Source organism: Carcharodon carcharias, chromosome 1 (genome assembly GCF_017639515.1).
Source record: "Carcharodon carcharias isolate sCarCar2 chromosome 1, sCarCar2.pri, whole genome shotgun sequence".
Classification (NCBI taxonomy): Eukaryota; Metazoa; Chordata; class Chondrichthyes; order Lamniformes; family Lamnidae; genus Carcharodon; species Carcharodon carcharias.
The window spans coordinates 223,043,030-223,058,785 of NC_054467.1; the positions used below are offsets into that span (position 1 = coordinate 223,043,030).

General features: G+C 38.8%; 1 protein-coding gene across 2 annotated transcripts in view; it reads left to right on the forward strand.

The window, feature by feature from the left end:
* Positions 1 to 15,756, forward strand: part of dym (dymeclin) — a 553,915-nt gene that overhangs the window by 317,339 nt on the left and 220,820 nt on the right. For both annotated transcript variants that reach the window (XM_041192773.1, XM_041192774.1), the window contains exon 14: positions 3,145 to 3,250. In XM_041192773.1, coding sequence (XP_041048707.1) covers positions 3,145 to 3,250 — 106 coding nt within the window. The remainder of the gene's footprint in view (positions 1 to 3,144; positions 3,251 to 15,756) is intronic.

Genomic DNA, 15,756 nt, shown 5'->3' on the forward strand with positions numbered 1-15,756 from the left:
CTGCCATGTTTCCTACAAAACAACAGTGACTACACTAAATATTTCATTGGCTTTAAAATTCTTTGGGACTACTGAAGTTGTGAAAGGTAGCATATAAATGTAAGTTATTTCTTTCTCACTGCCATTTTAGGACACACAGAAACTGTACACCTTTGGACATTTGGTAAGCGCAGAATTAGAATTAGATTGATGTACATTGTTGGAAAAAAGCCGGCTAACACTGCCTACAATTTGAGAATTCTTCAGCCATGTGGGAAGGTTGCCAGTTCCCATGGAAAATTCTCTTTGAGAATTAATGTCTTCCCCTCCAGTTTTACTCAGTGGCTATACTCTCCCTTCAGAATTAGAAGGTCCTGGGTTCATGCTAGATTGATTATTTAGTGCAAAACCAAGGGAGTATTGCACTGTTGAGGTACTGTCCCTTGCTTGGCATATTAAACTGAGGCTCTGTCTGCCTGTTCAAGTGGGCAAAAAAAAATCCTGGCATTATCCAAAGAGCACTACAGTACAGCATTACTCCTCTTTAATACTACAAATAAGTGATCTATGTTCATACAGTGGAGATTATAATGGTACTCAGGCTAGGTGGTGGTGCTGTCTTGGACCGAATCATTGCACAGTCTGAGGCCAGTAAAGTTGTATACCCCAAAAACAAAAAAAAGTTTCTTATATGTTTTAAAATTATAGAATTAGTGATAGACATTCATGATCATTACGTAGTCAGAAGTAATTGTCAGATTTTCTTTTCTACAGTGATGTGTTACAGGGAAGAAGAAAGAATGCAGGGGCAAATTCTAATAATTTTAATTAACAAATTCTAATTCACTTCATGTACAGAATGGCTTCTATGTGTGGGGTTGAGGTCTTCAGTATCACTCACTCTTCTGATGCCAAATGTGTCTTTTTCTTTGTTCTGCAAGAATTTTCTTTGCTGGAAAACTTCTGAAACTTGTTAGTAAGATTGCTATAGTTGCTAAATCCTAAACTGGGGCAAGGAGAAAGTAAAGATGAAATTATTGCTTGAAACTCATGAGTTCCCTTGCTAATGATAAAAATTTAAGAACTTTTAATTTTTATCACACTTATCTTGTCTTCGGGTTTTCCCAGTGTTTGTAGCCAATTAAATGAATTAGAATCAGACAGGTGTAAATTCTACTTATTCATTCGGTATATTGGATTAATGATAGTTAATGTACTAAATCAGTGCTAAATAAATTTGCTGGCCACTGCCAGGAATTCTCCAATATTTCCAATCATGAAAGGAGTGGAATGGATGGGAAGATTTTTTTTTCCCTTGTTCTTTGCATATCAATTTGAGGGGTTCCCCTTCACTCCTTTTTTCTGTTTTAGATTCAGGTTCAGATGATGACCGTTTGAAACATGTTAAGATTGTTAAATCATAGCTTTTGTCCAGTAGATTCTGTCTAATTTCCTATCGAGTAATCGAAGGCAAGTGGAATTAGCTGTGCCTAGTGTTACCAGTTACTGTCTTTTCCTGGAACTTGTTTGAATTGCAGTACTTTGACCTAGATTAGCCTGTGATTTTTTTTCTCTCTATCTTGTTACTCCCAGAAGATTTGTGACTGGGCCTTGTTCGTCCTTTGGGGCGAAAATGTCTATATTCATCATCTTGGGTATTTGGTAACGTTTCAGTGGGTATGTAGGTGACTGCTAAGGCCAATTTGTGCTCAGAAGGCTCTGCACAAATAGGACAGGATATCACAGGCAACTGAGTTTTGACGAGTTGCTGGCTCAGGATATCTTTTCCTTGTGTTTTCTCTCTGCCTCTGATAGGCATTTGCTTTCAAAGGTGGTCAGACCATTTTTTATTTGGCTGTGCTAGGTGCAGTGATCTGGGAAAACTTCTCCCGGGACTCGGAGTCGATATCAAAACTCCTAAGTGAATCCTCCAGAGTATCTTTATAGCACTTTCTTTAACCGCCTTGAGACCCCACCCATGCTCAAGCTGTTTGCAGAAGAGGCGCTTTAGTAAACAGGTGTCAGACATTCTGGCTGCATGACTCAGTTATGACCATCTCAATATGTTGTGGATGCTTGGCATGCCAGCAGACTGGGTACATTGACAGTGCACACAGGCTGCACCATGCCTAGATGGGACAGACTAGTTGGACCAGTTAATTTTTTCTTTGTTTTTCATTTGTTATTTCACAGACCAAAACTTGTCTTTGCAGTTTTGTGGTGATTAGGTAAATATTTGGGCATCAAATTTGAAATTGTACACATTCTTCAAATTGCCAGCTGCACACTTAGCTCCATGTTGAGTAAATTTGGAGTATTTAGTTTCTGATATCATTTGCCTCCATAATTTTTGAAAACATACTGTACATGAAATTTGTTATTCACCAATTTTGGCACAGCAGGCTAGGAGTACTACAGCTGGACCTGAGACCTTCCTCACCTGTATGGCTGAAGGTTTTACAGAACAATGTGTTTGTCCACTAAGCAATCAGGTGGTCATGTCATTTACCTACTTTGTACAATATATTAGTGTTTGAGAATGAAAGTCCAAATAGCTAGTTGTGATGCTCTTAACATCCTCCAGCCTAAATTATATAACAAAAATAATTCCTGGGTGGCAAGTAACTACAAATTAAAAAGAAAAGGGAAAATATGTTCCCTAGCCCTACATGTGTGGTAAAATGAAAATATCTTTAGGAAAAAATTAGGATCAGTAGGAAATAATTATACACAAGGCCGCTTACTTTTTATAGATTCAATATAGGCCTGTGCAATTTCCCAGGAAAATGGATAATGCAGCTTTAACAGATGCTAATTCCTGTGTTCCTTAGAAATTTGGCTTGAGGTTGGCTACACTTGGGTTGCTGAATGTATGTGTTTCGAAAAAAATATGCATAAATTTTACCCCTCAATGCTTTTCCAACATTTTTTTATATAAGCCTGCTTTAGTTTTTAAATGGTAGGCTTCCAAAATAAGTAGGGGCTGATAACCTTCCATTTAAAGTATCCTCCTTATTTCCAATGCGGTTTAAATGTCTGTGATTGAATGCCGACATTGTTAATAATAGATTGAAGTGAAAATGAGGTGCGTTGCCATGTAATTTATATGGTAGGATTTCTTTTAATTATTACTTTCCTTTTTTCTCATTTTTGTCATGATTTTAGCCTATTTGCTTTACTATCGAAAAAGCACAACAAAGTCCTGGAACAAGCCACACAATCGCTGAGGGGTCCTGTTGGTGCAGAGGAAAGCTCACCAATACCTGATTACGTAAGTCATTAAAACTAACCTATATTTTGCCTTTCACAAAGCTGAAAGCTGCCACGTCTGTAATGAGATTGAAATTGTTTATGTAAGCAACATAAATCTGGACCAATGTGAACTTTTGATGAACAATTGAATTTACACAGACAACTGTTCTAATATTATAGGGTTGAAAGGAAAAAAAATACAAATGTTGACAATTTGAAATTAGATCAACACATCAGATCACTATCTGAAAGAGAAAGATGGCATAATGATTCAGTCAAGATCTTTTATCACTACTGCTCGACTTTCACCTGAATGGCTAACTCATCTTTTGCTTTCATGCATTTCCAGCATTTTGTATTACTTATGATGTTATGGAATTGTTGGCTCACCAGCTAACTGTTGCATCAAAAGTCAGATTAGCAGGTCTTTGCTCCACATTGTATCGTGATAATCAAGCACAAAAACAAAACTGAACCCAAGGAGCAGTATTTCTCCATGGAATACATTTGTATTTTTGTTTTATATATTTAATGTACAGATTTTAGCTAGAGCCCTGCAATGATCATTTTGGACTTAACAGATAGAAAAGAAAATAGTGATACAACTCATGTTTTTTAGGTAACAAGCATTTAACAGTTAAACTCATGGATCTGCCACCTCATAGTGTCCCTCAACCCTTTGTCCCTCTAGAAACGTATCCAGTTAGCTTTTGAGCCCAATTAATTGGTCTTTCTGGTAAATCATTCCACAATTCATAATTAATCCTTTTGAGCTTTTATTTTCAAAAAATTTTTCAGATTTTTCCATCTTACTCTTAACTTCCTAACTCATGTGCAGCATGCAAGTTATGAATCATTGCTATCGGTATATTCAGCCCCTGGAATGTGCACGTATGTAGCTTCCCTATTTCAATCTTTACTGAGAGTTAGAAAATAATAAATAGTTACAGAAGGGGACATACATGGCAAGAAATCTTCAAATCAATAACACAATCAGAGCAATTTATATGCATATCAGTTTGCCAAGCTATAGGCAAATGGGAGCTCTCACTCTGTTTCCAAAACTGCCAGTTATCCTTGTCAAAAGTTGCTTGCAGTTGTGGTTGTAGTTGAGACCTGACACATTCCCCCAGAGCAACCCTATATCTACTATTGCTACATTTATTTTTTTTCTCAAATGCTTCTGAGATTTTTTCCTCAACCAGTCTGTCTGGAAGTCCATTTCACATATTGCCACTTTCTGCACTGGAAAAAAGCTCCTGTACAAGTTGGAGCATGTATCCGCTTGTCCTATTTCCACTTAAAGTCGCATTATAGATTTACCTTCTCTATAACACTTATGATTGCCTATCTCTTTTGTGTTTTTCCAGGAGGTAAAGCCCATGCCTCTCCAATCTTTGCTCATTAAATCATACCCCGATTCTAGGGTTAGGCGTTGAAGCTCTTTTCTGTAATGCCTCCACCCTTGTTCCTGAGACCAGAACTGGACACAGTACTCAAGTGACCTGAACATGACACTGCAGTTTGATCACAACTTCCTTAACATGTATTCCCCTGTTAGTGAAATAGCAGGGATTCATGGCTGATTTGCCTCTCTTGCTGTCCGATAAGAAGCAGCAAGAGGAAATTATTGATAGGTGGGTTTACCCCACAATAAAGTTGAGAAATCGTTGTTAACTCTCGTGACTCCATGATTTTCCTGGTGCATTTTGCTCATACTGTGGATGGTATCCTGCCTCCTTTCACAAGTGAGAAACAACGGTGTTCAGGAATCTGGCATTAGCAAGCAGTCTGAGCAGCGTAGCAGAAGGCAAGCTAGAAAGATTATATTGCCAGTGATGCGTTTTGGATTGGGAATCTATAAAGCTTGTCTACACACAGGAACTGTATTTAAACATGTTTGCACACAAGTGGTTTCAATATGTTTGTAAAATTAACAATTATGCTGATTTATATTGGTAATGCAACCAGAGGAAAAATATTTCTTTCCAGTGAGGCCAGGGGAAAAACACTGCCAGCAATAAATATTAATGAGTGCTGACCATTGGGAGCATCATCCAAAAGCACAACGCAAGTAACCATGTACACTGAAGACACCCAGCTCTACCTCACCCCTTTCTTGACCCCTTCTTTGTCACTAAATTACACACTGCTTGTCTGATACCCAGTTCTGGATGAGCAGAATTTTCCTCCAATTGGGAGACCTAAACCATTGTCTTCAGCCCCCACAAAAACTCTGCTCCCTAGCCACCGATTCCATCTTTCTTCCTGGCAACTGTCTGGCGTAAAGCAGACAGCTTGCAACCTTAATGTCGTATTTGACTCCGAGTTGAGCTTCCTACCACAGTGCACACCATCAGTATTCCTGCCTTTTTCCACCTCCATAACATTGTCCAGCTCCTCCTTTTCCCCCCACCTCCTGCTTCAGCTCATTTGCTACTGAAATCCTCATCCATGCCTTTGTTGTCTCTAGATTTGATTATTCCAAAGTACTCCTGGCTGGCCACCCACATTCTACCCTTCATAAACCTGAGGTCATCCAAGGCTCTGCTACCGTATCCTAACTAGTTCCAAATCCAGTTCACCCATCACCCTGTACTTGCAGGCCTACACTGGCACCTGGTTAAGCAACATGTCGATTTTCATCCTTGTTTTCAAATTCCTCTCTGTCCTTAATCTCTCCCTATATCTGTAATCTCCTCCAGCCTTTCAAACCTCAGTTGCAGCACTCCTCTAATTCTGGCCTCTTTAGCATCCCTGAATTTAACCTGGTATCTGTGCCTTCTGTTGCCTTGGCCCCAAGCTCTGGAATCCCCTCCCTAAACCTCCCCACCTCTCTACCTCACTTTTAAGAAGACTCTCCTTAAATCTCCCAATTTGACCAAGCTTTTGGTCATCTGCCATAATATCTTCTTTTGTGTTTTGGTGTCATATTTTGGTTTGTAATACTCCTGTGAAACACCTTGGGACAATCTATTAAGTTAAAGGATCTATATAAATACAAGCTTTTGCTGCACGTGGATTCTCCGCAGGCACACTTTGTAGGTATGTTTCTCAATATTACCTCCTCCGCTCCTGCCTAGAAAACAGTTAAACTGGCAGCTCCAATAACTGCACGAGTGCCCATTCTCCATGTGTAAGCTTTGATCGTAAGTGTTGGAAGTCTGGTCAACTGTAGAGGGCATCACAGCCTTGTCTCAGTCTTGTCCTTGACCAACATTCACACATCTGCATTACCAGCAAGAATCACTTGATTATTATTACAATCAGAGACATCAGCTAATTCTGACCCCTCTGTATTCTAGAGGTACTAAGGCCAGTTATAGAAATCAGCTCTTGCCCCGGCTGTGGTCAGCTAACTCAGCACAAATAAGGAATTGAACTGAAATTTCATGGTCTGCCAAATTTACTACCACATTACAAATGGCATTCATCCACTAAGTCATGGGAGGGAGTGCTATCACCCGGTGTAAACTTATTGTATTTTCTAGGTTTTGATTTTTGAAAAAGAAGGCTGCAGCATTTCCCCACAATTTAAATAACGGGGAGTGTAATCACTGTTTATTGAGCACTAGAGGTTATTTCTATCACTTGGGGCCAAAATACTAGGTTCAGAAAATTATAGTAATTGTTTTTGTTTATTATGCCTTTTGGTTACAGTTACTGAATTAGTATGAAATTAGGGAAGCCTTTTCATTTTCTCCCAAGAGTGCTTTTGTTCAGTCACATAAAATGTTGTAGTTTGTGGGTGTAATTATAGCCAATTCAAAAAAGAAATGAACTTTTTTAAAATAAAAGGGATCAACAGTGTTTGCCATACTCAAACATACCCCCTTTATACTCCCTGCGTAGCAAAATGGAAGGGCATGATGAAATTTATAAATTTTTGTCCAGCCATTCATTTTTTAAATTTTATTTTAAATAGCTTTAAAAGGTTAAATTGACTTCTAACCAAACATCAAACATGTGACTTACTCTACCCCAATAAAAGTTTTTTTGCGTGCAAGAGACCTGAATCCTTTTATAGAGCAGCATGCATGCTTGCATGCATCTAAGAATATAGAGTTAACTATGAATGTTTATGTGGCTTGACATCACAAGCATTTCTGTCCTGATCCAACATTCAGCTGCATGTGCCATTCACGTCTAGGAACTTTAATGGTCTTTCCCATTCATCCAGAGACAGTGTGACTCATTGCATTGCCCCTCCCACCACTGGCTGAAATCAACTAGCCCAGCACAGACCAAGAACTGTTTTACCATAATTTACACCAATTTTGTGAATGAATTCCTCTTCTTGAACATTGGGTTTCTTTCACAGCAATACACACACAGGGAATTTCGAGTTTATAAATGATGGCGCAATCTCACAGTATCTGTTTGTGTCCTTCTGGAATGTTTGCTCAGTTTTGAAATAAGCATCTATCAATGAATGTTAAGCTCACAAAACTAATGGCTGCAAATTGCTAAAGTAGAATTTGAGACATATAAAAATGAAAGTTGCCACGTCAGAATTAAAGCAAAGTAAGTTTAATGCTTGTTTTGATCAGTAAATGTTCCTGCAGTTTTCAGCATTTAAGTGCTGATTTATCACCTCAAATCGTTAAACTAGAAGGGACTGAATGAATGATTCCTTTTTACCTGTGGTGAACATATTCTAGACTGATCTGATGAAGTCTTCCCTCTCTGAAATTAGTTTTGAGCAGTTTCAGCCTAATTTCTATCCTGGGTGAATCCATCCCATTATATTAGTATCTGCCCATTATTTGGTTTACTCTAAGGTTTGAGAAACAAATATGTCTCAATAATGCAGCAGAAAGTCCTTTGCTGAGGTTGAGCTACATTATTGAGGCAATGTAAAGTAAAAAGAAAGAATTGCATTTATATATATCTTTTCATAACCTCAGAACTTCCCAAAACACTTCTCAGCTAATGAAGTACTTTTGCAGTGCAAAATGTTTGAATGTAGGAAATGTGGCAGCCAATTTGAGCACAGGAAGCTTCCACAAACAACAATTTGATAATGACTAGACATCTGCTTTAGTGATAGTAGTTGAGAGATAGATGTTGGCCAGGGTACTGAGAAAAACTCCTCTGCTCTTCTTTGAAATAGTGCCATGGGATCTTTTATACCCACAAAAAGAGAAGGGGCTCATTTAACTCATTGAAAGATGGCACCTCTGAAAGTATGGCACTCCTTTAGTACTGAGTGAAATATCTCTAGACGGGAACTTGAACCCACAGCCTTCTGACTCAAAGATGACAGTGCTACTACTGAGCTGCAGCTGATACACATGATGAGCCTGTAGCTGGGGAGCTGGTATAAATGTAGGTCTGAAAATACATCATTGTCTCAAATAATGGGGACTTGTGACTGCAAATGCGTCTGCCTGAAATTAGGTGTCTTATTCTGCTGCATTGACTTCATACCTTGATCGCAAAAACCAGGGACTGGGTGGTGCACTGAATCAGACTTTGCTTTTCGCTTTTAGTACCTGAATATGATCCCAGCCCAGACTAATGAAAGAAAATCTCCTGTCTGTTGACTGTAAGTGTTGAGTTACTTCAAACTTAGAGCACTGAAATAGGTATGTCAGTGTTCATGCTCCACACACACTTCCTTTCATCCCATTTCATCTAATGCTATCAGTAAATCATTCTATTCCTTTCTTAATGTGCTTATATAATTTCCCCTTAAATACATCAAAGTTATTTACCTTAACTAGGCCTTGTGGTAGTTCCATATTCTGCAACTCTTTGAGCTATACTGACAGGAGGGCTAATAAGAAGACACAGATTTAAGGTAGTTGGCAAAAGAACCAGAGGAGAGATCAGACTTTTTAACATAGCAAGTTGTTATGATCTGGAATGCACTGTCTGAAAGGATGATGGAAGTAGATTCAATAATAATTTTCAAGGGGGAATTGGGTAAATACTTGAAGGGAAAGGAAAGAACAAGGGGAGTGGAACTAATTTGATAGCTCTTTCAAAAAGCCAGCACAGGCACAGTGAACCGAATGCCCTGCTTCTGTGCTGTATGGTTACATAATTTTCATGAATTAAGTTTCTTTTAAATTCACTATTGGGTTTATTAGTAGCTATCTTATATTTATGGCCTCTAATTTTGGTCTCTCTCGCAAGTAGAAACATTTTCTTTGCGTCTACCTTATCAGACCCTTTCATTAGCTTGACGAACTCTATCATGTCCTGCATAAAATAAGTCCTAACAGCCTGCCAGTACAAATATGTCCCTAGTTCAGCTTCAAACCAAGCACAGGGTGGCTGGTGTAGGAGATGGAAAAGTCACACAGGTGCAATACAGATTGCTGTTCTGAGGCTAGGGGTCAAGACACGCCATTGCAGCTGAGTAGAGAGGGTTTTACTTTACATTTCATCTCTGCTGGACTTGGTCTGGGAATGCTGACACTGACATGGTGCAATGAGCTTAAACTTAAAATTGGGAAAATTCAATTTGAATAGATTTTAATCAAACGTAGTAAATTACTACCTCTCATTAAACTCTGGAACATTTTTGCAAATGAGAGCAATACTCAGCAGCTTTTAAATGCTTAATCCATTTTTATCTATGGTAACCTCTCAGTGATCCCTAATGTGTAAAAAGGGGATGATTTTTCAAGAATTGCACATTCAGTTGTAACTTGAAGTTTTGCAACCTCTGTTATTTGAGTCAACAGTGTATTTTGAGACCTTTTCTTTTAACCAGCTATAGGATAGTAATAGCTGAAGTCATATGTATACTGTATGAATTCTGTAGCATTATTGTTTTTTTTTTTGCATTTACAAATCAGTTTGGGTAGAGATAAGAAATAGCAAATAAGTCACTTATGGGAGTAGTTTGTAGGCCCCCTAACAATAGCTTCACTGTAGGACAGAATATACAGGAAGAAATAATGAGACTTGTAAGAAAGCTATTAAAATAATCATGGGTGATTTTAATCTTCATTTAGGTTTGATGAATTGGCAAAAGTAGCCTGGATGATGAGTTCATAGAATGTTTTCAAGACACTTTTTTAGAGCAGTATATTCAAGTGCCAACCAGGGAGTAGGCTATTTTAGACCTGGTAATGTGCAATGACCTCATCATAAAGAGTCCTCTAGGCAACAGTGATCATAATATGATAGAACTTCATGTTCTGTTTGAGGGTGAGAAGTGTGGGTCTAAGACCAGTATTTTAAACTTAAATAAAGCCATTTATAAGGATATGAGCACCGAGTTGGTTAAAGTGAACTGGGGAAATGTTTATAAGGTAGGACAGTATGACAGGTGGCAGTCATTTAAGGAGCGATTCCATAACTCTCAGCAAAGGTTTATTCCATTGAGAAAGAAAGATTCTATGCGAAGGATGTACCAAGGACAAGGACATTGAGGACAGTATTAATTTGAAAGAAAAATGTACAATACTGCAAAGAGTAGTGGTGGGTCAGAAGATTGCATAGATTTTAGAAACTGGCAAAAAAAATGACTGAAAAAAGGGAAAGAAATTAGAGATAAAGGCAAAATACTGCGGATGCTGGAAATCTGAAACAAAAACAAAAAATGCTGGAAAAACTCATTAGGTCCAGCAGCATCTTTGGAGAGAAAAACAGTTATCGCTTCGAGTCTGTATGCCTCTTGGTCAGGGAAAGAAATTAAGAATATGAGAGAAAGCTAGCTGGAAGTGTTGAAACTCTTACTATCTGTTTTTGTAAGTATTTGAAAAGGAAAAGTGAGTGTTGGTCCCTTAGAGGGTGAAAGGGAATTCATAATGGAAAACACACAAATGGCAGAAGCTTTTGTGTGTCTGTCTTCACTGTAGAAGACACACAAAACGTCCCAAGAATACTTGAAAATCGAGCGGTAAAAGGGAGGGAGGAACTTAAAACAATCAGAATCACCAGCAAAAAGGTACTGGCAAAACTATTAGAACCAAAGGTTGACAAAACCCTGGACCTGATAGATTGCATTCTAGGGCCTTAAAAGAAGTGGCTGCAGAAATAATAGATGCAGTGGTTGTGATCTTCCTAAATTCCATAGATTCTGGAATTGTAATGGTGGATGGGAAAATCACTAATTTAACAACTCTGTTCAAGAAAGAAGGGTGATGGAAAGCAGGGACTAAAGGCCAGTTAACCTATAAGGACGTAGCCTGTCTGTCATAGGGAAAATGCTGTTATTAATGAGTAAAGCAGGACATTTAGAAAATCATAATACAATCAGGAAGAGTCAACATGGTTTTGTGTTTGGCTAATTTATTAGAGTTTTTGAATAAAGGGGAACCTGCAGATGTGGTGTACTTGGATCTCCAAAAGACATTTGATAAGATGCCACATAAAAAGTTGCTAAACCAAATAGAGCTCATGCATGGGGAGGTAACTTGTAGTAGAGTTGGAGGATTAGTTAGCTAACAGAAACCAGAGAGTAGGGATAAGTGAATAATTTGCAAGTTGACCAGCTGTTGCTAGTGGACTGCCCACAGGTCAGTGCTGGGGCCTCAGCTATTTATAAGGGAGGATTTTCCCCATGTTGGGCAGGCTGGTCTGGAGTGGGCATGGGCGGGCATGGAGCCTGTCGCTGCCTGCGCTTGGCTCCGCGCCGCCATTTTACATGGGTGAGCCAATTAAGGCCCACCCAGCATGACACACGGTCAATAGCACTCAGCACTACCTGTGCGGGGTGGGGGGGAGCGGTGGTAGAGGGAGAGTCAGAGACTGTGCTCTTTTGTGCATGTGCACAAAAATGTGCAGGAATCTCCCTGAGGCACGGAGCTGCCTCAGAGATTAAGTACATATTGAGAATTTTTAATAAAGATAAAAATTATTTCCACATGTCCCCTCATGTGACAGTGTCACATGAGTTGGGACATGTTTATGAATTGAGCAAAATTTATTTATTTATTTAATAAAACCTTCAGGAAACCTCATTCTGCCTGTGGATGAGTTTTCCTGAAAAATGCGAAGGCCATTTGGGCTCTTTGCCTTCCCGCCAATCTTAAGGTTGGATGGGCAGCATTGATAATTACTTTAATTGGTTTTTTAATGGCCTTAATAGGTCTTTGACAGTTCAGCGGATATGCAGCTGCCTCTGGCATGCGCCTGCTGAACAAAAGATATGAATGACACGTTGGGACACACACCTAACATCACCACGTCTCATTTTACACATCAGCGTGCTGGGCCCGCCCCTGCACGCCGTCGTGAAAATTCTGGCCATAATCTATATCAATGACTTGGATGAAGAATGGATTTAAATTTGCTGATGACACAAGGATAGGTAGGAAAGTCAAGGGGCATAAAGAGTCTAAGATAGATTAAGCAAGTGGGCAAAAATTTGGCAGATGGAATATATTATGATAAAATGTGAACTTATTCACTTGGCAGGAAGAATAGAAAAGTAGTATATTATTTGAATGGCGAGGAACTGCAGAAATCTATGACATAGAAGAATCAGGATGTCCTGGCACATGATTCACAAAATGTTGGTATGCAGGTATAGCAAATGATTAGGAAGGTGTGAGAAATGGATTTTTAAAAAATATTTTGGGGGACTATTGTGTTATTCTGTAAAAAGGCTGTGTGGTGTGCATGATTTAATTAAGCTGGGCAGAGATTAATAGGAGACAGATTGTCTGGGGGGGATGTAAAACATGAAAAGGATAGAGGTGTTAGGTTTGAGGTACAAGTTAATAGATTAGATCTAACATTTTCATTTTTAAATAAGTGAAGAGTTTGTTTGAATGTCAAAGGGGAGTCAGAGGTGAAAAGAGGCATGTTTGAGGCTTGCAGGAGTTCCATAGATAAATAGCCAAAGGTAAATAGAAATGGGATATTATATTTTATTGGCCCGAAAGCAAAGACAAGATGTAAACATGAAAGGTCTTATATTTGGAAGTTTCAAAGAGGTGTGGAAACAATGAAACCTAGAAGAAAAGGTTTCTTAGAGTTACTGTGGAGAGCTTGGGGATGCTGTAGCTGTTTGAGCTGTTGGGCTGTTGAACTGTTGTGCTATAGCTGTTTGACCTGTTGGTAGCAGCTGGAGCTGAGTTGGGAGCTGTTAGCTCTGGGCTAGGAGAAGATGCAGGTCTGAATCAGCCATCCAGTCAAGCCAGCAAAGTTGTGGGCTGCAACAAGCAGTTTTATTCTGAAGTTTGGATTCCACAACAGAGTAGGGGAGAGTTGAGAGGTCATATGGTATGCCTCTATTAAAAATTACGACAGTTTGCCTTGGATAATATTCCTGGATTTTCCAATAGTTAAACATCTATAAGAGAGCGTTGCCTGAAAGACCTTTACTTGTGGGCTTCACCAAGTGGAGAGTCTTCTATTCTTGTTAATAAAGCTTTTAATTTTTAAAATCTCAAAAGTGTTACTGGACATCCTACTGCTGAGATCGGTATGTTGTCTCTCATTTTCAGAATTTAAAAAAAGGTATGGCCCATAAGCCAAGTTTCCCTCTGGGATTTGGTTTGTGCAGCAATTAAGATCGGCTATGCTCATAATAAATTTGGGGGCTTGTCCGGGATTATTAAAATTCCTCGATTGGGTTGGAGTTTGTGAATCCAAGGGATACAAGTATGATAAGAATGCTGGGCTCAGGAGTTTAGTGTTGAGGGGTTTTAAAGTGGTTGAACTGCAAAAAGGCTTTGGCAATTGTTAAGACTTTCCTGGAACTGGAAAATATAACTGGAGTATTCAAAATCCTTGACTAAAATTCAGTTGAAAGAATTAACAGATGAAGGGCAGTTGGAGATAAAAGTGGAATTTCATAAGGCTGATATGGTTATTAAGTACTTGCGCAGCATTTAAAGTTGGAGGAATGGATACCTGAAACTAGTGTATCACAGCTGGCTGTAGTAAGATTTCAGTTGCAAATGAAAAAGCTTGAACTTGTACAAGAAATGGAACTGAAAAAGAATAGAATTGGAAGCAAAGGAGAAAGAAAGATAAATTAAAAATTCAAGCTAAAAAAGAAAGAGAATTAGGCTGAGGCGTTTAGTTCAGTTAGGTTAGTGGAGTTACAGCAGAAGGAGTCAGACTTAACAAACTGTCTGTTTTAATTGTTTTTTTGAAACAGAAGCAGAATACATTCCAGAGTGTTATTACATTAAAAACAGTGTGTTAATGAGGAAATGGAGACCACCTCATGTTCCAGCAGATGAAAAGTGAGTGACAGTGCACCAAGTAGTGATACCATCTGGGGACCTGAATGAAATTTTGAGAATGGCTCATGAAGTTCCAATGGCTGGACTTTTGGGAATTAGGAAAATTCAGGCTAAGATACAAAAATATTTCTATTGGCTGGACTGCATAAAGATGTAGTCAAACTGTGTCAAACGGATCACGCATGTCAGGTGATAGGAAAACCTCAGGCAGTAATTAAGCCTGCACCTTTAATTCCAATTCCAGCATTTGGGAAACCTTTTAACAGGGTCCTAATTGATTGTGTAGCACCCCTCCCTAAGACTAAAAGTGGGAATCAGTACTTACTGACAATCAATGATGGGTCCACAAGATTTCCAGAAACAATACCTTTAAGGAAAATTGCAGCAAAGGTTATTGTAGAAGAGTTAACCAAATTCTTTACAAGATCTGGATTGCCAGAAGAAATACAGTGGGACCAGGGTTCAAATTTCATGTCACAGCTGTTTAAAGAAGTAATGAACAGCCTAGGAATAAAGCAAGTTAGGTTGTCAGCCTATCATCCTGAATCACAACATGCCTTAGGAAGGTGGCATCAGACTTTAAAGACGATGATTAAAGCATATGATCAAGGCTATCCACATGATTGGCATCGAGGGATTTCATTCTTCTTGTTTGCTATTAGGGACGCCTCTAATGAGTTGACAAGGTTCAGTCCTTTCAAGTTAATTTATAGTCATGAAATAAGGGGACCACTCAAACTGATTCAGGAGAAATTAGTCAGAATTCTGAAACGACTCTCCTTGATCATGTGACAAAATTCAGGGAGAGATTAAGTAAGGCATGTGAGTTAGCTAGGAAAACATATCAAGATATCTCAACAAGTGATGAAGGCAAAGGCAGACAAGAGGGCAAAGGCTTATAGTTTTGTGGCTGGGGGAAAAATGTTAGTGTTGTTGCCAGTGTCAAGCGATCTGTTGAAGGCAAGGTTTAGTGGATCTTACCAAATTGAAAAAAGACTGATGTAAACTATGTAGTAAATACCCCAGATCGAAGGAAGAGTCAGCGAGTGTGCCATATAAATATGCTGAAAAATATACTTTGACAGAGAAGATAAACAGGAGATGGTACTGGTAGTTGTAAGTAAGGAAACAGGGTAGAAATTAAGGATTCTGAAATTGACCTTCCTCTGATTAAATTGGACAATGAGGAAGTGCTTGAAATCTAAATGTGATTTTGAGTTACCTTCCAGAAGTGATTTAAAAAGGCTATTGCAGTCACACAATGCAATTTATGGAAATAAACCAGGGAAAGCAGATTTAGCTGTACATGATGTTGATGTCGGGAATTCCGATTTAATAAGGTAACACCCATATAGATTAAATCCAG